The following is a 24,181-nucleotide window of genomic DNA, read 5'->3' as shown; positions in this document are numbered from 1 at the left end:
AATCTGGGATATTTGATTTTTCATTCTATTTTAAGATGTACTTGTATTTTTCTTGTTATCTCTAGGCTTTGAAGTAGGGTTTGTCATTGTTGTGAAATCAAGATTAATCAAGGATTAATACAGAAATAGATGTTCTGATCTATCCTTACACTTCTGTGGCAAAAGCTGCTGGTCCCTAGGAAGGCTGGCTGGTGATTTCTGTCTGTGTTCAAATATTTAAACAACAACACTTAGTCCCACACTTTATATTTCAGATAAACAATTTAATGGCATCTTAACATGGTTTTCCCAATCTTATAACGTGCATATTTTACTCCTTATGAAGCTGAAATCTTTTTAAATACAAGTAATTCTACTGAAACTTCAAATTTAAAAGTTTCAAAACCATTTTAACACACTGAAAACAAAACAGTCTAAAAAGACAGGTCTAACAGCCATTAAAATGCAGGAAAAAACAAGAGGACTTTAGGTAAAAGTGCATTTAACAGTGACATTTCTTTCACTAAGTATTATGTGTTAAGAAAAACAGAGAAAATTTGAAAGAAGATAATTTCTAATGTCAGAAACAGCTTTGAAACAACATTCTATGCAGTAATATTTATTTCAAAATTTAAAATTGGCTGATTTGTGTCCCAACATTTTGCAGCACAAGGGAGGAAAGGTGGAAATGCTCTGCAGGGGGATTCAGTTATAGATCTATAAAGTTTATATATGTAAAGGAAATGAACATAGTATTAAATGCACTGAGTATGACAGAAAAATGCAGCAAAGTACTAACACTGAGAGAATAACAACCCTGTGGTGGCACCAGTAAGCAATGCCAGCGCACTGGGTATTTCTGCATTTTAAGCAAAGAACTTTACAACTTCTTTCATTTTTCTTTTCCTGTCCATTTTGGAAACTGTAGTCCACCCTGCGTCACGCATTCTCCTCATGGTTTTGAGTTTCAGTGCAGAGCCTGGAGATTTCACATTGGATGGAGCTGGTGTCTAGGAAAGAAAATAAAGCCATCCATTAGTTTCTGCCAACAATCTGATTAACTGTTTGGTTTAATCTTATGAAGGACCAACATACCTTTTTTGGTGCTGTGGAATGTAATTGTGAAGCATGTGGATAATCTTTGTATAATTTTTTAAACATTTCTTCTTCCGAGACTATGCTCTAATAAATTAAAAAGTTAGTTAGTCACACTACATTAAAAAAACTTTTTCTTTCCCCCAAGGATATTAAACTATGAAAAAAGAAAAAAGTTAAGATGTCATTACGAGGCATAACAGTTTAATAAAAAGAATGTAAATTATGTACATACAACTACAGTTCCAGAAAGAACCAATTAAGTAAAAATATACACATAAATATATGGCTTGAATGTGGAAGTCTAAATTCTTTACCTTCATTCTTAGACACAGCAGTGAGCACAGAGTTCAGTACCTGATTTGTTCTCTGATTCTTACCAGGAGGTCAGTATGCTCAGAGCTGTCTGACTGAGTATCCAGTTGGAGAAGCACTTTTTGCTTTTTTCTTGTGCTCTGCTCTGAAGGTAGGTTTGTGCTTCTTCCACTTTGCAGTTTATCTTTTGGAGGAGTCTTTATAATATATGTCTGGGAAAGAAAATTTTTATATTTTTAGATTATGTTTTATGGGCTAAGTATAGAATCTAAACCCAAACTCATGACCCAGTTTACAGTCTAAGAAGACACCTGAGAGACGTGTTGGAGCTGTTATCGTTCCATCCAAATGTGAAGCAAAGACCCAAACAAAGTGGGGTGGGGTGGAAATATCCTTTTTTGGTTGCAAAATGAGGAGAATGAATAGGAAGCTGTGGAAGAGCTGAGTTTCATGGCACATTGTATCTAAGTGCTTCATGCATGTTGTATCTAAGTATTTCTGCTATCTGCAGAAATTCAGGTTATTCTGATCTGTAGGTACTACATGTGGACTAGATCAAACATCTAAGAAAATAGAAACAAACAAAATTGCAGGGAAAGGCTTTCAGAGAAAGATTGATAGTAATATCAAAATTGGTGTTATTTAAAATAGTCTTTTCACTGGAAGTTAAACTGAGAAGCATTTCAATGGTCCAGTGCAGTCCTTTTTTTGAAAGATAACATCAAAATGGTAGTGGATTCCATGGTTCCAATACAAAAACCACAAGCGAACTCCTGACAGGAAAGAAGGGTAAGTTCTGCAGTCAGGAGTACTTTGATATTTTGACAATTTTTACAGCTATATAAACTTTTCTCTCCTATAGAGAAAAAACATGCCTTTACAAATAGACACTTTTGAAGACTAAAAACAATTCTAGAGACATAAAGCAACAACTGAGGAAGAAAAATGACACATTGGAAACCCTTCCACAACTGTCTAATATCTCCATGGAATGGTATCACCCTTTAAAATCCCTGCTTATCCTAGGAAAAAAAAAATAAACATCTACAGAGAAGTAAGAAATACAGGCAGAAAAATGCAACAAGAAAAATTCACTGTTAGCAGTTACCAAACACTACCAAATGTTGGACTGCCCAAGGAGCTTCCTGCAGGTACCAAAGGAGACATTTTTTTTCTTTTCCACCATGTTTACTTCCATAGGAATGTAATTTGGAGACTTTTTAAAAATTTTTGTACATGAATAGATTCACTGTCTGGATCTAAACAAGGTTTAGGAATCTCAGGAACATAAGTTTGTATTTTTTATAACATAAAAAGTTTTAAGTTAAAAGCATTCCAATGTCTTTGGCTGAATGCAAATTATTAGGGCACTTCAATTGATTCTACACATATAAATACTACCAAATTCTAAAACCAATTAAAAAGTTAAAGTTACCTTGTGTTTCTTTTCACTTTCAGGAATCATATTTCGGGAATGCTCTTTTACAAGATTCTCCTAAAAAAAGAGTTACATTATAGAAAGTAAATATTTATTTGAATTCAGTTGTTAAAAAACTTCTTGGTGTAATGACAGAACACAGTCTAAAATCATGGACTGTTACAAAGTTCACAGAAATACATGACCAGATTTAGTACAACTGCAGCATTCAAAAGTCATTGTTTTTCTGTTCAGTTTCATTTCTTACACAACTTCTCACACAGCACAAGCCCAGGCCACACCTCTCATCCATACTGCTCAGTTAGTAAAAAACTCCACCTTTTCTTCAATTTCTGCTTTCAGTTTTTCCTTAAGGGATGACAGTTCACTTTTCAAACATGACAGCTCATTTTCCTAAAAATAATTAAATAAAGGATAAGGTTAACTATGCACAACCTGGAAAAAAGAACACAGTCTGAAGTGAGACAATAATTAAGAGGGATACTCATTACATACAAAAGATAATTCTATTTGTTTTTCAACCCTATACTTGAAGATTTGCTTTAGCTTGTTTAAAAAATACTGAAGTACTGTACGAAACAGGTACATGATCAGACGTGTTCAAGGTAAGACCTTAAAACACTTGGGAGAACAGGAGTAAGAGGGCAGAATCTAACTATTTTAAACAAAACTTTCCTATTCAGACTGTGAAGTCAGAACATGACACACTATCTGGAAGAGTAGACACAAACACACTGCTATGCCAATTTATTTTTAGAGACATTTGGCGGTTTTAGTGCCCAGAATAAGATCTGTAAGAAAATAAAAGCAAACAAATTAGGCTGATTTTTACTGTTCAGTCCCACTGACAGTACACCTCCCCAAGTATTCAACACAAAGAAGAAGAATATGGCATTTATAGTTATATTACACTTCAAGGTGTGTTGGTTTAACACAGCTTGGCTCTCAGTGGGGATGGAGGAAGCCACAGAGGCAGCTTCTGAGAGAGAAAGCTGTTCAAAGCTTTTACTATGTCCAGCAGAGCCAATTTCTGAAGTCTTTGATGATGGCCTGTTATAAATACATATCATAAAATTGATGTTTTGCAAATATTAAGATGCTATATGCTAAAACAACTTTGCTTTTATTTCTGCTATTAAAACTTAAGACATGGTAGTAGTGGTAGCTGATACAGTTATGAGTGAACTGTCTGTTTGGTGGGGATAACATCCAGTAAACGTATGATGAGGACCCTGCTATTGATATGTCAACTGTCAGCATCTGCTGTCTGTAGAAAGTATGAACCAAGGCCCAAACCAGCAGTGATAAAAAGAACTGGCTAAAACCACACCAAGAAACACACATGCTCTAAAAAGGTGGACCCAAGGAGTGGCGATGCTAAACAGTTTCTGGGATATGTAGACCAGTTTCTGGAGAAGTATGAATATGCGTAATGGTCTATGAATACGCAATAGTCTGATGTAATAGAAAAGGTATTTGAAGGATGTCTCCAAAGATAGTAGTTGTGCTCTTGCCTGAGTGCCAAGCACCTGGCCATTAACCCTTTGCTTTATTATCTCTGTCTCCTATTGTCTTCCCATTAAACTTTTTTAATTTTACCAAGAAAGTGAACCTTGTTTTTCACACGGTCCAATTTAAAAAGTTGGTAATGCCTCTGTGACAACATATTTAAGGAAGAAAAAAACTGCGTGCACTTTTTCTTCTTTTTCTGAGGGGGGGAAGAGGTACCACGTCTGGGGCCCTCCCGGTGATATAGCCAGAGTTCTCTCAGTGCCACTAGCAGCCACCAGGGCCACATGTCCCCAGGGCCACATGTCCGGGCCACGTGCCTGGGGCCATGTGCCTGCCCCCATCTCAGCATAGCTTGTAATGTACTGTTACAAATACATATTATAAAGCTGACTTTTCACAAATATTCAAATGAATGCTATATGTATAATGTTGGAAAACTTTGCTGTATCAATATAGTTTATTTCTGCTATTAACAAAAACTTAGAAATGGTGATATGATGAATGTATATATATTTTTTTGGGCTATAGCATAATGTTAAAATGGGAACTGTGAAATCTAGGGTGCTTGGTTTTTGTAAAGATAATCTGGAAATTTTTCACATTCTTGCATTATCCTGTCTGGATGAAGATAACAGTTACAGACCTCAGAACCCCAAAGGAAGAATTTATTGATCCACTGTTACCAGAGAGTGGGACAACAGAATGGAGCCACGAGGAGATTTAATCTGTAGGATAGAGCTTCAAGGAGAAATAAAAATGTTGATCTGAAAGATGGAATGAGGGCAGGTTGGGGCTCAAACAAAGCAAAAGAATGTTTGAATAACGCATGAGGGTCTATGTATATGCAACATGCTGGTGCATTTAAAGAAGTGTTTCTGAGATGGTAATGGTGCTCTTGGCTGAATGCCATGCTGAAGCACCTGGCCATATTTTGCTTTTCTGTCTCCTAATTGTCTTTTTATTAAACTTTTTTAATTTTACCAAGAAAGTGAACCTTGTTTTTCACAGTACTTTGCCTGCTTAGCTGCTTTTAGCCAGCCATGCTGTGAGCAAAAGGGCACAAGCTGTGGAAGCAGCTACTCCTTTTCAGCACCTCACATGAAGAGAGGCACTGAATGGAGCTGTCACCGCGGCTGCCAGCACCACCCGCGCAGCAGTGGCAGGGACCAGGTGTCTGCCAGAGGGGGGCATGGCGAGCAACTCCCTGAGACAGAGCCCAGGCAAGATCAACCTTTCAGTGCTGTATGCCTGGCTCCTAGCCAGTATAAAACTACTACACAAGGACATCAGCCCCTTCACTGAATCATTTAACATTGGAAAGTCCTCCTTACCAGTGCTCTTTCTGATGATAGCTGCTTTTGCTGTTTAATTTTATATACTTTTAACTCTGCATCTTTTTCTTCAACCATTTTATCATATTCATTCTGTGTTAAAAAAACAAACCAACAACAAACTCAAAATATGTGACTAAATGTTGCAGTTATAGATCTATTCAATCTTTAAAAATCAGTGATTTTTTCAAACCAGGCTCCTCAGAAGATTTAGAAAGCACCATGAACAAACACTGATGCTTCTGCAGAAACTGTAAAATAGAAAATGCTTGATTCAGTATTATTTTACAGATTGGCAGAGAGTGCTTTATTTCTAGGCAGCAATATGTGTTCAGCACCAAAGAGCCAGCTGTGCTATTTTTATTAATGGTATCTGCTGAAGATATTGCAAAAGAGAGTAATAGAAATGTAAACTACAATGTGCCAAGATAAACTACTGACAGTCACTAAGTAATCTCAAGAGAAAGAGACCAAACTGATACTGAAAAATACTGCATTCAGATGGTATCAAAGGGAGCCTGAATAAAAAAAAACCCTAAAAATCCTAGAAGTTAGATAAATGGAATTTGTCTACCTGTAGGCATGTTTTCAAAATCTTCAAATTAATTTGACTTCAGATGATGAAAAGACAAGCACGCGTTCAGCTTCCTTTCTCCAGACTCAGGCCTTTTTCTGGTTTTGAAAGGTTATTAACCTGGTATCACACATTACAAATCACAGCAATCAGTAAAACCTCTTACCTTGTGCTTTTCCATAAGTGCCACCATTTCAGTTATCTTATGCTGACATCGGGTATCAGTTTCTCTCTGTATCATTGTTGCTTCATCATAAAGCAACCTCATCTTTTCTACCTGTTAGTAATAAATTGCATTTAATTCAAAAACATTTTAAAATCTTAGTTTAATTTCTTCTTCCCCTGTAGGTGCAAAGTATGTAGTCCCACTTGGAGTTCATTTGCTTTTAAGATCCTTTTCAAATCTGACATCCTTTATGCACATTGTTAAAATGGGCAAGATTAAAGATACATCCATGGCAGGCAAAGTCACTTCGAACCAAAAGGCCATTTCAAGCACTCCGCCATAACATTTCTTAGCATACCATAAAATAATGTGTGGGCAGAAAAATACTAATATGAGAGAAGTTATAATATAATTTAGCTATGCTAATTTTGTACCAAGGGTAGAATTTCTTTGCACTATATCTTGAAACAAAGAATGTTTAACGGGGTTCTTATTTTCAAAGACATATTCAAATATTCAACTTAAGCACCTTATGTACTAAAGCTTTGTTCACAGGCATACACAAGAAGTTCCATTTATGTTGCTAAGACTGAAATGTAAGAGCAAGGACTCTGGTCAAAAAAGCTTCATAAAAACACTTAAAAAATTAAATTGCAGTAAAAATTAACACCTCTCACCTCTTCATGAAGTTTATTTTCATTCACTTTTCTTGCTTCTATGTCTTTTTGATAGATGTCAACTGCTTCCTTATGTTGCTTGTTCATATTTTCCATCTCTAATTGCAATTTATTCACCTTTTGAAAATACAGAATTGCTGCTGTTATTTGTTTAGGAATTAATATGTTAATGATTTTTTTTTCACCTCTTATTTTTGAGCAGAAACACACTTACTTTTCAGGTATATGATTAAATTGTTTTCTATTTAAAAGTTCAGCTTTTTATAATAAAGAATTGAACTTTGGCCTGAAGTGAGTTAGAAAATACTCAAAGAAAGAATGGCAACAGCACAATGGAGAAGACTGACAAAAACAGTCACCCTAATTGCTGTGAATTGCTTGGAGAAAACAAAATACAAACGGAGATTTTATTCCCTCTCTTGTAAATCTATATAAGATTTTCACAGGTTTTATGGCATATTTTTCTCCCAGCTGTGTATTTTGATTACAGTTTTTCCTTTTAAGTTTTTTATATGAATATCCTCAAAAATGTCCACTTCTTTCTTCAAGTGCAGTACCCAAAGCTGGACAAAGTATTCTCATCAGAGGGACTGCAACTGCAGAATACATTTAAAGAAGAGCCTAAAGAGAGTAATACATGTATGTCCTTTAAATGCCTTCCTGTTACAATGGAGTTACTGAACTCTTTTCAGTCCACTACCAACAAAAGAAAAAAAATAAAATAGAGGAACCGATTGGAAACATAATTAATTGTGATGAGAAGTCCATCTTTTTTAAATGTCTAGTAGTCAGTGCTCAATAATTAAAAATGGAACCATCTTCTAAAAACTATGAGCTCATTCCTGCAAAATTTGTACCTCAGATCCATAAACCATTTCAAAATGTATTTAACAAGTATTATCACTACTTACAATGGGACATAAAACCAATCACCTCATCTCTACGCGATGTTATTTAAACCTACCTTCCCTTCAAAAAGGCTGGTTTTCTTGCTCTCTGCAGTAATTTTCTTTTTCAGCACCTTATTCTGTTGAAATAAAACAAAACAAGCACTGAACCTTAATAAGTTAATAGGATTATGTAATGGTTTAACTGCATCAGAAATGTCAGAATCTTCAAAATTCCAGCTTTCATCAAGAAAATAACTCTCTGTGGTGCAGTTCAGGTTCCAGAACTGCAAAAGAATGCTCAATTAATTACTGTGTTAATACTGTTTCTTCATGACCTTAAAAAAGGCTCCGTGTGAGCAACAACAGGGAAGAACAAATGAGGTGCAGAATAGGAATTAAAACTAAGATGCTGTTGACAGAAGGTGTGAAGATGTCATAACAGAAAACAAAAGTTATCTATTTTTACAGTGAAGTTAGTACAATTTGTGCTAGTGCAGAATTCTTTTCTATTAGTGGAAACTGAGATAGGTCCCTATTGCAAGTATATAATTCATACTATGTACTAAATGAAAAAAATAGAAGTTTATTAAAGATATTATTATTGTAATTGCTTTTTTTTCATATTAAGGCTAATATAACAAATCAAGAGATTGCAAAGATGAGTCCTTAATTTGCTCAGAGTTAGGAAAAGAGAGGAAAATTTTAATATTACATAGGTGTATCTAAATATATCACAGCAGGCAAAACCAGCTGAAAAGTCATCCCAAAATACCATGTTATTTATATATTTGTGAGTTTTAAAATCTCTACACACCTCCTGCTGCAACTCTTCAATGCATTTGTTTTTATTTTCTACCTGTTTCTTTAAATTATTCATCTGAAAGAGATATTTCAAATATTAATTAGTAAGTCCTAAAAATTACTCCCTGTCTTAGCAATTCCTGTCAACACGCTCAAACATACACTTGCACCAGTCTGGTTTATTCTAATGGGACTGAAACACAAGCTGACATGTTAGAATGATCAGAGTTTTAGCCATAAAATACTATAAGATGTTAATTAATAGCAGTGAACCAGTTCCTTAGTGATTATAGAGGGAAGAAAGTAGAAATAAAAAAACCCCAGCATCTTCACAATTTAAAAAATACACTTTTATGAAGTTCTCTACAATTCATGAAGAAATGAATTTTCCCAATTATTTTCCAGAATCTTGAACTGCTTTTCCCTTTTTGAAATTTCATTTTCAATACTCTTAACCTGAAATTACAATTGTAAATCTCTGACTTATACAATGAAATTTTGAAATCCATTCTAATGCTAAAAACCCCAGGTTGCTTTGAAACTACAGAAAGAAAGTACAAATATTTGAATCTATTTAAGCTAAAACTCACATTACATATAAAAAGCTAATCCAGAGCCCATCCATCACTCAGTGGATATATGAAAACACAGAAAAGCAGGTTCTCTCTTTGCCTGAAATAAACCAAATCTTTAATATTAAACGTCCAAGCAAAGAGCAGATATCCCAGTGATTGTGCTTGTTTTTAAAATAATAGGGCTCAGCATGTAGACACAAAATGTCACAATTGGCAGCAGCTGTGAAAGAAGAAAGCCTCTGTCAGAGATCACATCCCCCAGGCAGAGCTTTGCTGAAAAAATCCCAACAAACATTTTACATTTAGATTCTGTCCTTCAGGTTATGTAACATATTTTCATGACACGACATGACATACGTTTTCTTCTCTTTCATCCAGTTCACTTTTAATCTCTTCACCTGTCTTTGCCATTTTCTCCTTCAAAGACTCCAGTTCATTTCTAAGGGCCAAATTAACAAGCATTAGTAAATATTTACTTATTACCTTTAACTTCTTTTCAGTACTGCTAATAAACCCGTATTTTATTTTCTAAAAAGAGCTGCTAATGTTGATGGGATGTTCATAAACTGCTCAATGAAAATGTTCTTAAAATAAAGCAACATGCCTAGTAAGTCAATATGTGAACTGTGTATACTTTTTTAAAATAGGAAAAGATGTTCCACCTAACCTAAGGAAAATGCCTCCTAACCTGGAATATTTTAATGCAGCTATGGAATATGGGAGGTTGCCTGTCTATTGAACTGATGGTAGACTTCTGCAGAGAGTAACACTAATCCAGTTTTGCCTTGTCACGTTTAATCCATAACCCTGAACTTCCATTTTCATTTCCTTCACACCTAAGATGTCTAATGCAAAACAGGACAGCTCTTTCTATGTAATACAAAATGATGCAAACATTGCTCCTGTAGCAATAGGTATTTCTAATCTGAGAAAATTTCTACTTGGACAACAGCAATACTGAATAGTTTCTGTTTAGCTATATAATATAGAAAAACATTAATCAAAAAAATCCCAGAAAGGTGCATATGAACACAACTAACTATCTGAGTCTACTTCCTCTAATAATATCAGATATTAATATTTGTTTTTACTTGCCTTAGCTGGCCATTTGCCTCTTCTAGGTTTTCAACTAACTGCTTTGTATTTTCTTCTTTTTTCTTACTATCCTAAATAAATACCGTGTCATCAAAGAAATAAAATTCAAAGCGACTTCTTAAAAAACTCAAACATCCAAATCACACTGAACCGCCTTATACACAAGCGTAAAAACACTTCCCTTCCAATTCAAACACAAAAAATAGTTCAGGTACTCTACAGAATCACGTCATGTTGCGACTTATCATCTGATTTGCAAAACTGAGTAATTTGTAAAATTGAGTATTGCCCTTTAAAAAAAGCTAGAAGTTTACAACTTGCCTCTTGTTTTTCTTGCAGTTTCTTGAGTTCTGCAGCCACACTATTTTTTTCTTTTGCTATTTGTTCTTTCTCTAGTGAAAGCTTATTGAGATGCCCTGTTAGTTGTTCATTCTTTAACCTAATTTAAAACAAATGGCCAAGAGGAATAAGATGCATTTTAAAATCTCCTTTTAAATTAAATATACCCATTATCAAGTGTTACTCCATGCTGAAAAAAGTCCAAGCCTTTATCTACAAATATAAGCTTTGAAGCAAAGTCAGTGATATAAAAAGGTGACAGAAGAAGGAAAGAAAACCAGAGTCAACTTTTATGCAAATATAATTAGTGAAGATGATGTAGTTCAAAGCAGGATTGACAATGAATTCAGAAACTTTCTCTTCTTGTTAACGAAGTCAAAGAGATATGGCACAGCTACATATTCCATAAAATACATACAAATAGAGAAAATGTCATTTACAAATATAAGTATATAATTAATGTCATACTGTGTGGTTCAAAACTTTCATTAGAAAATAATCATAATTCATTTCACTGTGTATTAAAGTAACTTCTATATAACACCAAAAAAAATTGAATACTATATTTTCAAAATGGTCATACGCCTCTTGTTCAAGATCTGTTTTCAGAGTCAAAAGCTGGTTTAAATAATCTTGTTCCTTTTCAGCTGTACTAGTCAGCTGTACTTTCAAATCATGTATTTCTTTCTGCAAAAGGAGAAGGAAGAGTTTTGAGTATACATGCGTAAATTACAACTCACGGAGGCTATCAGACATGAACTAACAGCACAAGGCTTTTAGAAGAACCAAACAACATCCACATCATGGATTATTTAGATCGTATCTTTATATATCTCTGGCGTGATATGGAAGTGGCGTGTGATAGTGAACTCTGAAACCAGTGATGTACATGTCCCCTGCTGTGAGTTTAATTACCTAGTCTGCAAAACTACTAAAATTAGATTCCTTGGACATAATTTCAAATAGACATTTACTTCAGACTTCATAAGCTTTTACATTCATCTAAATAAAAAAGACTAAATAAACATCAGAGAATTCCAGTTGTATATGATAGAATAGAAAGGCAATCAACAGGGCTCTGTCTTCATCCTTACTACAGCTACTGTTGGACTGCAAGGGGCAACAGTCAGGGTCCTCTGTACAGGGAGACAGAAGATCTGCTGTCACTGTTATGAGCAGGACAGTTCAGGGTAGGACACTGTTCTGTGTGCTATTTCTTATGTACTTGTATACTAGTTATGATGTTTAACTTCACTATTTATAAAAACATGTTACTATTGCCCTACTTCAGACCTCTCTGATTTGGAGAGCTTTTTCATTTCTCTTTCCAAATTTTTCTCCCTCTGGAAATTTTCTACAGTAGCCTCAAGATCATTCAGTAGAAGTCCTCCAATTTGCCCATTTTAGAAAATTAGTGAAACAGTTCAGAACACTCAATGCACAGATTATAACAACAAGCAGATGGTAAAATGCACACCTGATTTCACACTGTCTTAACTTTAATTGATACAGTTTCTTGCTAGACTTGTAAATACAAAATCATAATGAAAATAAATCTTTCTTAAGAGTGTACTTCATATAGCTTAGACTTCTGTGACAGAAAATAGGCCTGTGTCACAGTACAGTAGGGTTCACCGAGGCCAGAGCTAACTACCTTCTGATATGTAAGAAAAAAATGGGAAAACTTTATATCCAGAGAGAGTGACATTTGAATGGGCATGAACCAAGAAGGAAAGAACCAAAAACCTTGACAAGGAAAACCAAAAACATAGCAGACAAGATAAACCAAAATACAGGAGACAAGAAAAACAGTGGCAATAAAGAATTTCTTCAAAGAAAACACTGAAATTGTGTGAGAAAGTTTAGCAGAAATGTTAAGGTAGACTAGACGGTGTTTATTTATGGCATTTAAGATACTTACAAAGCAAGAGGAATTTCATATGAAGGACAAATGCCATGAGATTAAAAAAAATGAACATTTACCAGAGTTTCTGACAGCTCTTCAAGTCGCACTTCTTTGTCACATTTTACTTTAGTCATCTCTTCTACAGTACATGTAATGTAAAATTAATGGAACAGAAATAAATTTTCATATTTAGCAGGCAGTATAAAACATTTATCCTTTTGCAATATCCAGTTCTCAAAATTTGTCTGATTAAGTTCAGAAGCTGTAAAGCTAATTTATGGCTTAATCTAAATGTAGACTTGAAAAAATGATTAAGAAAGACATTAGCAAATCTATATCTGAAGAAAAACAAATTATTTATCTTAAATAAAATTCAGAGCCTATTATGTTTTCCACAATTATGGCTTTAAATAAACCACAGACTGTAAGACCAGAGTATTCTCCAAATATTGATGCATCTGCATTGTTCCAGAAAAAAAATCTGAACTGTTTGAAGGTATCACATGGATATGCTGAAAAAGGAGACCAGCTATTACTAACTTCCAAATGTTTTCTATGTGCACATTCACAATACTGGTATTTTTTGCAAGTACTCAACACCAAGGTTGTGTTTGGGGTGGAACTCTCACAGGTCTCATCTTGCCTCATTCTAGACAAGCATTAGCAGTTCACTTTTGAACACTTCTCTATAGATGCCCTCGATGTAGACAAAGACATCCAATTACATCTCTCATCTGTCAGATGAGATCTAGGGCCATGTGCTACACAGCAGGAAAACAGTCCTAAAGGCAGATCTCTTACTCTGGGGACTAAGGAGCACATCCCTAGAAACCACATGATATCAAAGCAGTATTTAAAGATAACCCCTGTCAGCATCATTCCACACCCACCCATAGGAGGGTCTACAGAAACCTTAATGGGAAGTTTTATCTCTGCTACAAGGAACAGAAGTCACTCCTGGCACCTGCAGTGCTAGTGATCTTAGCTGGAAACCAAAATTACTTCCATGAGAATTCATGCATGGATGGTCTTACTATTGGAGCTCTGCACAGCACTGTCCTTTGGCTGTTGCCAGTACCAATGATCACCAAAGAAAAGAGAGTCAGATGAGGAAAAGTAAATTTAGGCATTCCTGACAGGTACAAGTACTGTAAAATCATTTCTCCAAGTACTAGAGACAGTCCATTTCCAGAAAACAGCAGAAAACATTTTTATTACTGCCTAGCTCATTTTCTGTGTTTCTACAAGCCTTACCCAGTTCAGCTGACTTATTTTGGAGCTCCAAAGTAAGCAGCTTTGACTCGTCTTCGTATTTCTTTAATCTAAGAAAATGGTAATTTTAAAAGCACAAATGTATAGTACAATGCACTGCATCTGAAACCTAAAGTATAGTAAGACAGTCTTACCACAAGCCCTTTAAGAACATTTACCTTTCAACAAGCAGATGATATATCTGCCTGCATGCAACACGTAACAAATTTAACTTTTACAACTTCAGAACAGTAGACATAAAAGTAAACAAATATATACTTACAGAAATCTGTATTTCTTAAAGGCAGAATTATGAAAGTTGGAGGGAGCAAAAATTTACTTTCTATAGACAAGTACCAACCATCACAAAAAAAAAAAAACACCCTACATTAAATTCTCTGCATTTAGACCACCATGACAAAAAAAATCCAAATTTCAGCTTCATTTCTAATTGTTCTTGATTTTGTCATAGACTGCAACCTGTAAAATGACTCTTCAAATACAAACTCTTTAATTTACCTATTTTGCTCATTTTGCAGCAAGCTTTTCAAATTGGCAGTAGAAGTCTCAAACTCCTCTGTCAGGGCTGCAAGCAAAGCCTTCATTTTTTTACATTCTTCTGCCTGTGCTTCCTTTTCTCCAGTGACCTGAATTAATGTTTTCACTGTAGTCTGGAATTCGGTTTCTAAGTTCTTTTGAGTAACCTTCAAAACATGATATAATTTCTAAACATGTTTTGCAACAAACAGTTACAGCTGTTTCATATCTAAAGTATCCATAATCATTTATGCAAACACTCATCTAGTCTATTTATACTGTAAAACTATAAGCAAGGTGTACCTCTGCCTTTTGCAGTGAAATTTTAGACTCTTCCAGCTCTGCCCTCAAATGCTCTTGACTGACCTGGGATTCCTTTAATATTTCTTCTTCATGTACTACACAAAAAAGATGTATGTTTATATTTTTAAAAATAGGATATTTGCTACAAAAAAGCCACTAAAAATGGAATTACATGCATTTAGAGAATTTAACAAAGACCAATGGTACTGACATCATACACTATAAATACTTTGAATATAGATGGCTTAAAAATAGTGAAAATAAAGTTCTGAAAAGTAAGTTTCCTCGGTGGCATCTGTCAGACTATAAATTTGCAAAACTGAAGCAATGTATTTTTCCCTTGCAATTTTCAAAAACTCTCACTGCTTGACTCGCCTGAAAACTAGCCTGCCAGTCCTGATCCCACATAAGCAGCTTCTGTTCCAAACAAAAACAAGGCCTTCAAGGCCCCAAAATTCTGCTGCCAACCAGCAATAGAATAAAACCATCATGACCCTGTTTCCTATGCTTCTATAAACAATTAGATTTAAACATAGCAGACAGAACTCTTACATTTTGCTTCTATTAAGTCAGCAATCTTATTTTGTGATGTCTGCAGCTGAGCCTTGATGTCTTTTATTACACCATCTTTTTCGTCTCTCTCCATGGTAAGAGCTGAAATCTAGAAAAATGAAAGAAATATCATAATGAAATCTGCAAAAGGGACAGATATTCATTTTCATTTGTTCGCCAAGTACGATAAGCAGACCTACTGCTGTCATTCAAGTTTGGTAAGGTTGTTAATCTTAGCCAAATATTGATCAAGTCACATTACCTCTAAATAAAAAAAAGTTTTCCAATTTAAAATCAAACCATGAATTCCAGTAGACTATGGGTACCGGAACATCACTAAACTTAGCAGAATCTGACTTAAATGCAGCTTCAGCTATTATTTTTGCCTTTTTTATTAATAACCAGAAACACTTCTTGGCTCTTGCACTGCCCCTTAAGTAACAAATAAAGCTGTATATATTAGATGGTAAAACTGAGCAAACCTGCTTTTCCTTCTGACTGACTTCCAGTTTGCATTCTTTTTCAAACAGGTCCATTTTTTCTGCTTCTTCTTTCACTTTCAAGATACAGTAATATTCATAGTTAACATTCTAGCTGAAATATACTCCAAGGTCAATATAACTTCCAGTTTAAGATTGCTTGTAATTGTTTCCAAGAGTTATTGTTGCGACAGTGTTTGATTTTATAATCAAAATATCTTTTTTTGCCAGCTTTCCACAGAATTAGTCCATTACTCCATGTTTGTTACAGGAAACTAACAGAAAAGAGCATGTGAAAATGAAACAGGAATATAGTAGCCTATACATAGAGAGCATTTAGCTGAAGTTTCTATAGCTATACATTAATGCATTATTATTTGAATAAACTAACTACATGAAATAAATATTTCTAAACTGTACTTCACAGGCAGAACTTAGACTTTGAGTGACCTTTTGAAAAATAAAGTTCCAAATTTGGCCCAGTGGAACAACAACAGAAGGGGCCAGGCAGTGAATACCTGCAGCATAAATAAAAGAGAGTCCCAGTGTCTCAGTGTGACCTGCTCACCATTTGAGCGCTTCACATCTGTCTGCCCTGACACTGCATGTGTAATTGGAGTTATGGAGTACAAAACTGTTGAGCCATCAGCATAAGCACAATAAACAGAACTCTCACATTTGAAACTCATTTCCAATCTGTCCTTCTCTGCTTGCACACGAAGTTCTTCAAATGCCACTGTCATTCTCTGAAAACAAAATTTAATATTTGAAGTTCAACACTGGAAACCCTGGAAGTTCTCCAGGGGCTGCTGCCAACCTCAGCGATTCCAATAAATCACCAGGCAGGCAAAACAGAATATAAAAAGAAGGCAGACATTGTGGCAGTCACCCAGCACTAAGCCATATCACACAAATCACATGGATGTACATCCCAAAGGCTGCTGCACTTTCTCCACTGAATGTGCTTTATGTGATACAAAAATAACTCTTGAAAAGGGACTGAAATCCTGACTTCCTGCATCATACATGACATGATGCACACACATGATGGATACAAATAGTATCTCAACATAAACATGGAACTCAGCACATCCACATAACTCACATTCCTTTTATCAAGCTATGTCACTTACTTCTATGTTGCTATGAAGTTCCTCATACGATTGTCTCATTTCTTCTTTTTCTTGTTCATCTATCAAAGCAAGAAAGCACAAGAATTTTTTTTTTTTTTGGAAAAAGAATGCCAGCTGTCCAAGTCAAGAATTAAAAAGGAATTATCAGCTCATTTCTTATTAAATAAGTCATTATGAAGCATGGTGGCAAAAGTTATAGAATCTAGGGAAAATGTGTATTTCACAGAAAAATTAAGCAAGCTCAGCTTTTAAATTTCCTTCCCAATATAATTTTTTCTGTGAAAAGTATAATTCTGGATCAATTTATGCAACCATATTAATTATTATAAATGATTATTGTTGTTGAACAATAATGTATCAAAACTGCTAGCATTTGATAAACTGTAATGTAGGGTTTTTGCACTGAATTTCTTCCTATCGGCAGACACCTATGACCACACAACTGTCATTATAAAATTGCAACAACACTCCATGTCATATTTTCCTTCTTTTCTTTCACTTTTGTAATTGATACTATTTTTCCCTAAGAAAACACTTAAGAAGAGAACAGTAAGAAACAGAGCTTTCAAAAAAGAACAGTACATCTATACACAAGTGTTTCTAGAATTAAGGCTAAAAAGAAAAAGATACTTCTTAAGTATCCAGGATCAAGTTAGTAAAATTGTAATGACTATAATAACAATTCTAACTTGCATATCAAGTAAATTTCCAATCAAGGACACGTTTTAAAACCTCAAGAATTTAAACTTCATTAAGTTAACCAACTGTTTTGGCTTGTTCAGTTTCGTGAGAAGAATTCTAGTTATTCATTGTACCTTGGGGTGTAAAAAAGACCTTTTTTCCCCACAAACATATGACTGCTGCAAACAGGAAATGACAGCTCTGGAAATTTGTTAGAGTGCTGGGAATTTAGAGTAGATTCTGCTGCCTAAAAACAGGCATGAAGTGCCACTTCGTATGTCCTAATATACTTGCAGTATCTGGGAGGGACTGAGAACCTTCAATGGGCTGCCCAGACCTGAGGAAACCTGCACGGCTCTGGAGTACCTGCCAGTGGCTAATCAGGAGTGTTGACACTGCCTCAAACCTGTAGCAGCATTTAGGCACCCAAATAAGCTCCCACGCTTGCAACCTTTCAGCAAACAATTATACTGGCTTCAGAAGTCCTCTGGATTTAGCTCTACAAACCATACATCTATTAGACCTGTGGCTCCACTTCTAATTTTGTGAGCCACTTAAAATTCACTTCTCATTTCAAGAGCCACATCCAGTCCATCTCAACTGGAGAATGTATCCGGAACAGAACGAGAACTCTTCCATTCGTGAATTTAGAGCAAGCTAGAAGTACATTTACTCTCTTAAATCAAAACTAAAAAAGCATTTACATTTGCTGGTCTTCTCTGTGAAGTGAGTGCAGGTTTCCTTGAGCAGATTACACAGATGCCTCGAAGCAGTGGCTCTAAAGGAGGGAAAAATACCATATGTTTTCACAGGAGTGACAGTATTTTAGGTACCTAAGGAGTAACAATGTAAATGATCTTCACAATTTAACAGCTATATGAAACTGCCCACATGAAAACTGATTATTTTCACCACAAAAGTATATATTTGGTTGTATTACTTACTCTTTCAAGAGATCTTTATTTTCACATATCTCATCTTCCAGTTTTAAATTGAGTTTTTCATTTTCAAACTAATTTCATAGGGAACAAACACAAAAAGACACTGTTATTGAAAACATATTAGAAATACACTTTGAGTTCTCAAATCCCACATGAAAAAGTAATTTTGGGCATCGGTAGACAGAAGTACATTTTATCTCGTATTACATGCTGAGTCATCTTTTGCATGAAAAATGTAATATTTAATTAATAATTTACCAGCAACTGAGACACTTATACATTTATTCTTCATACACATACTCACACAGGACAGATACACACGCCTTCTCAAAATAATCATTTTCTCAAGGCACAAATCAAACTGTAACATTCTTTAATATTTAACTGTATCAATTATATTGTCATACTAAATCAGGAAGCACTGAATCTCATCTATTCAATGTATACTATACAATACTAGCCTGCAGTTCTTGAATGAGTTTATTCTGTGCTTCAATAATCTTTCTATTTTCTTGGAGTTTTCTTTCTTTCTGGTTTAGTTCTGATTCCACAGTCAGTTTCCACTGCTTGATCTTCTCAGCCTCTTTGTAGAGTTTTGAGAACAATTCATTCATTGTTTCTGTATTCTATTAAAATGGGTTCCACAATTTAATCTCAAATACTATCTAATTCATACTGTTGTAGATAACACATTTATCTCTTAGAAACATCACAAGAGTAGTATTTTTCCACAGATGGTGATATAAGTTATATATGATCAGAAGCTAAAGTTTAAATCTTTGTGCATCCACTATGTACGTATCAAATGGCATTACAGAGCACATTGGAGAAACAAATACAATGAAATATCCCAAACTGCCTTCAGACATCACCAAATAGGTGGTCTTAAAGACATGGGTAACTGCAGTCCACCAAAATCAATAGAAGTTTTGCTAGAATTATCAGTGAAGCAAAAATTCCTTCTAGTAGGTTCTTCACACCGTTTCTTTCCTCTCCTTCTGACATACACTGCTGAGTTAAATAAGAGCAGCTTCAGAAACTTTGCCCAGGAGTACCAGTGATATTGCTCTTAACACACAACACAGAGCAGGAAGAAAAACCACCCACCCTTGTGCTCTTAGAACACTTTGAAAGCGTTGTACCAGAAGCGCTGGGCCAGTGGTCAAGGCAAGTAAAAGCAACACAAGAGCCCACACGGCAGATCGGTTTATGTATGATGCCCTCTAACACTATCCTTGTTTTGGCTGCATCATGATATTGCTACAGTCCTGATGGTACTTTAGTAGCTGCTAGGATTAAAAGAAGTCTAGCCATCAGGGATATGAAAATCTGCACGAAGAGAGAAAGAACTGTGTTTTATTTTGTGGTAGCAAACAGTGTTTTGTAGCTGCAAAGTACAGAAGCTGTTGCAAAAAAACGAGCTTTACTGAGGTGTGCTAAAGCAGAAATATGCTGGTAAAGATGCTGTGAAAAGAATCCAGTGCTTGAGGAAACCACTAAATTCATTGTTTCACAGATAAAATAAAGCCAGACAAGGCAATTGGGATAATCTACTTCAGTTTTCCAAAGAATACTTTGACTTCAACCCTTCTGCCCCTCAATAAAATACTCAGAACCAAAAGGATACCTAAATGTTTAAATCTTATTCTAATTAAACTCACAGACTTCACACGCACTTCAAAAAAGAAAAAATAACAATAGAAACAACATTACAAGCATCTTAATTTTTAAAGATTTGTCTCCAGGCATGTTAATTAAATCAAAAATATCTTGTCTAAGTCATTCAGCTTTAAACAGGAGACAGAAAACATTATTCCCTTTTGACTACTTCCTTTAGCCCTGAAATATCTACTGAATAATCCTTTAGGTGCTGTTTGGGAAAAAATTTAAAAGACCCGAAGAAATTATATATATGCAGAGTGGATACTTAGCTGACCTCTTCATCTACGTCAGAGCAAAGTTTTACTTGCTGTGAAACTGTATCTGAAACAGAAAGAGATTTTGATCAATGTATTTCTAAAAACAGTAACAGTGAAACTGTATTTAACAGTGCTACAGATAGGAAACTGGGTGACTACTCATGAAAATTAAAACTCGACAATATAAAAAAATTAAAGAATGTGGATGGCAAATATTTTAGTCTTACCTGAATCAGTGATTTCACCACGGTTCAACATATCGAATGGCATCTTAAAATCATCATCTGGGCATTTGTTAAAACCCTGCACAAATTTAAAAATTATCTTCTTATGGTAGAATTGTAAAGAAGGATTACAAAATCCAGGGAAAAAAAAACACCTAAAGATTATGTGAAAATAGAATTTCATTAATAAAGCAGCTACCTACAATTTTCAAAGCCCAAGGTATTGGGAATGGCTTTGGAATTTGCTTGCTTCTTAGTTCACAGTGGTTTGTCAAACTGTTGGTCTTTTGCAGTTTGCTTTATAGACTGTAGCCAAAGGGGAAGCTTTCAGTGCAGGGAACTCAGCAACTCCTGCCTGTCTGTGCACTGGTGCGTGGCAAAGGACGCAAGAAGCCAAATTACTTTTTTGAAAACGAGTAGCTGATATTTCTTTTTTGCTTTACTTCCAAGGGCAGTTTTAACCATATCTGATTATGTTCCAGCATGAAAATACCCTTTTACAAGGGTATTTAAGTCACAAAAGTTCATCCTGTAAACAGTGTAACTCATCTGCTGTCAGAATATCCAGTTTGAATCTCAACATATTTCACAAGGAGCTTCGACATGAAAAAATAATTTGTTGAATTCCCATAACTCAATGTGGGGACATATTTTCACGGAACACTTGATCTGATGAGAGTAAGATATCAACACCAGTGCGAGCATCTGAGTGGGGCACTGCTCGCTCTCTGGGCTGAATTACCCATATCAAACACGGACTTATCATCGGTGAGGTACAGTGAAAACTCAAAGCAGATGCTCAAGAAGATGATTCCCTACAGTTCTGATAGAAAATAACAGCAAAAGTCCTTGACATTCAAGCCGAAGATGTTCCTCCGGCCCATCAGTCTAGGCATATGCACAGAAATGAGTCCGGCGCCGGAGCCGCCCCTCCCCATGCCTGTGTGTGTGGTCCAGCTCGGGGCTCTGCCGGGGCACTCCCCGGGCACAGAACTCTCCCCGTGTCCCCGGGAAAGGGCCCCTGAGCTTTCCCCCCGCCCCCTCCTCAACCACGGCCTTCCACATCACCACAGCCTGAAGGGGTGGGTGGGCCGCCCTCAGCGGTCCCACGGCCGAGCGCTCACCTGGGATCTGCCCGCAGACACCTGCCCAGCGCTCAGGCGCGGCGGCATGAACAATTTAAACCGGTTGTCCTTCTCCATGGCCCCGACAAAAGGGCGGGCCAGCCCCAGCGCCGGCACCTCTCGGCGGCCGCTGAGGGCGGGCGCGAAGGGCGGGAAGCTACGGCGGCCCCTCAGCTCAGGGAGCGCCGGGCGGGAGCGCCGCCTAGCGGAGCTCCGGGAGAGCAGGGCGCCGTCCCCTCGGGAGCCGCGCCCGCCTCAGGCCCGGCCCGGCCGGACAGAGCGGCGGCCGCGGGGCGATCGGGGCGACGCGGCTTCCTCGTCGCCCGCGGACACCAAAGAGGTCTCGGGGCTGCCCCAGGAGGCGGGTGGGTTGGGGATGTCGCCCTGGTCGCCGGCCGGGGTGGGGTGCACAGGGGGACCTTCGCCACCGCAGGGAAAGCGGGAAAGGTCTGGGGGGAGCGGGGGCGTCCGGCGGGGAAGGGGAGTGGGAGTCCCGCCTGTACAAGGAATAAATGGGAGAGCCCCGTTCTCCTGTGACCACCCCGTGTTGCAAATCGCTCCCCCGGAAACGTCGTGGATGGAATGTTGTGTGTCGGGCACCGGAACGTTGAGAGCTCTGGAAGGAGCCAAAGCAAAGTCCAAGCCCGGAGAGATCAAGGGAGGACAAACCTTTGGAGTGCGGAACATGGTGAGTTTGTGGGTGCAGGGCAATGCAGGGGCAGGTCTTGGAGGCATCTCCTAAAGCTGGCACAGCCCCAGCCGATGGGATTGGTGAGGGAGGGTGCTGTCGGGGGACAGTTGGGAATAGCTGGGCAGCCGGGGAGTTCAGGATGCAGCCAGGGGTGCTCAGAACTGTCCTGCAGAATAGGATCCCTGTGATTCAGGGCTCTGTGTGCTGTGGCAGGTATTGTAATAAGTTAGCTGCTGCGGGGAAAAGTAAACAACAAACGACGCCGTGTTGTACTCTTATCCCTAGAGATGAGATTCTTAATTTGGAAACGCCGGGCAGCGGTGGCTGTGGAAGCCCTGCGGACGCGGCACGGCTCGCTCGGCTCGGCCCGCAACACCCCTCCCGGGGCTGCTGCATCCCGTCTCCCCCAGACACCCGCGGGAGAAAAGTGGACGGGAAAAAGCAACACGCACACACAAAAAAAACCCAGCTCTAAAGGCCGCATGTAGCAAAAGGGGAAAAACCACAGAAACCAAATTACAGAAAAGGCTAAAAAGGCACAAAGCGCTTGTGGCTCCCACCTCTCGCCCCGGAGCCCGCGGAGCTTCGCAGACAGACGCCGCCGATGCAGGGGCCCAGCCTGGCAGAGCCGCTGGGTCTGTTGAAAAGCCCGCGCAGCGAGACGGGAAGGGAAAGGCATTGGAGCCTTCAGCTCCAGAAAGGAGTTGTGAGCAGGAAATGTTGTACGGTCCTCAGAGCTCAAACGTTCCGCATAGAGCTGCGAGCCGACCAGTGCCTGGGGCTCGGGGGTTTTCTGGAGAATAAAGCTCACTGCGCGGAGCTGCCGAGGCCAACGCTCGCCACCACGGCCACTTTCCGCCACCGCGGCTTCCCCTGGAGCGAGAGCCAACCACTCCGCGCCGCCTTGAGTGACTGTGTCCCGCCGGAACCCTTTCCCAGAGGCGCACGCACACAGATTCCATCTGGCTTTTTTTTTTCGGTTCCCCCTGCGGACGGCGTCTTCACGTGGCTTAGGTTGTAAGCAGCTTCAAAGCGGATATGACACTTTTTTAAAATAGTCTTTTCAGCATGAAAAACGGAATTAAAAGGTAACTTTTCCGTCGTTCGTAGGTAGAGGGAACAGAAACAGACCTGCAGACACAGTAGATAGCGACCGAGAGGTCTCTGCAGCACGCGGGGGAAGCCGTTGCCGCAACAACTGCGGTCCCTTCAGCAGATTGTAAATTTTTTTTACGGATTTCTAATAAAATAACATGTAGGTAACGATGTTGTGGCTCCTTTATCTTCGTCTATGGTCGCTGCCCACAAAAACTGCCCCAACTCGTCCCACCTTTCGATAGAAATGACATTTTGTACATCTACTCTTACGTTGTTTTCTACGCCATAGTAATAAAGTTTGCATTTTCCTTTTATCCTGTTTTATCCCGTTTGCACAATTTAAGTGCTCACACATGTTACCGCTTTTTCGTCAGCTGAAATTCGTGATCCAAGATTTCCCGCATTTTAACCCTTTTTAAAACTCCGTCTGGACGTTACCTCGCGGCCCCGCGCGTGTACTTCCGCGCGTGATACTCTCCACGCCGCAAATCTTCCACAGCGTATTTTTTAAACTCACAGTCTGGACGCCGCCCCGTGGCTGCGCTTCCTCACGCG

General features: G+C 37.8%; 1 protein-coding gene and 1 long non-coding RNA gene across 5 annotated transcripts; one reads left to right on the top strand and one right to left on the bottom strand.

Annotated features, from left to right (window-relative positions):
* Positions 1-275: 275 nt before the first annotated feature.
* On the bottom strand, positions 276-23,267 carry SYCP1 (synaptonemal complex protein 1). 4 transcript variants are annotated; one of them, XM_083881514.1, is made up of 27 exons: positions 23,089-23,267; positions 20,717-20,792; positions 20,507-20,553; positions 18,574-18,641; positions 18,334-18,407; positions 16,949-17,007; positions 16,492-16,561; positions 15,819-15,892; positions 15,337-15,445; positions 14,785-14,879; positions 14,464-14,648; positions 13,948-14,015; positions 12,771-12,832; positions 11,371-11,474; positions 10,770-10,887; positions 10,449-10,519; positions 9,711-9,792; positions 8,792-8,854; positions 8,052-8,114; positions 7,088-7,204; positions 6,411-6,521; positions 5,671-5,763; positions 3,146-3,220; positions 2,825-2,884; positions 1,455-1,601; positions 1,075-1,161; positions 276-989 (listed from the first exon to the last, which is right to left on the bottom strand). In XM_083881514.1, exons 2-27 carry the CDS (start codon positions 20,757-20,759, stop codon positions 846-848), a joined length of 2,289 nt encoding a protein of 762 aa, XP_083737640.1. In that variant the 5' UTR covers positions 20,760-20,792; positions 23,089-23,267; the 3' UTR covers positions 276-845. The 4 variants fall into 4 exon arrangements, with proteins under 4 accessions (XP_083737640.1, XP_083737638.1, XP_083737639.1 ...); XM_083881512.1 differs by lacking the exon at positions 23,089-23,267 and adding an exon at positions 21,838-22,102; XM_083881513.1 differs by lacking the exons at positions 5,671-5,763; positions 23,089-23,267 and adding an exon at positions 21,838-22,102.
* LOC310921394 lies at positions 22,185-23,791 on the top strand. The gene is made up of 2 exons (XR_014592131.1): positions 22,185-22,525; positions 23,264-23,791. It is a non-coding gene; the product is annotated as an uncharacterized lncRNA (long non-coding RNA).
* The last annotated feature ends 390 nt before the right edge of the window (positions 23,792-24,181 follow it).

The sequence above is a fragment of the Zosterops lateralis genome, assembly GCF_965231275.1.
Source record: "Zosterops lateralis genome assembly, chromosome: 34".
In the NCBI taxonomy this organism is placed as follows: domain Eukaryota; kingdom Metazoa; phylum Chordata; class Aves; order Passeriformes; family Zosteropidae; genus Zosterops; species Zosterops lateralis.
Note: the sequence above shows the minus strand (reverse complement) of the source record. Positions and strands in the feature narration are given on the sequence as shown.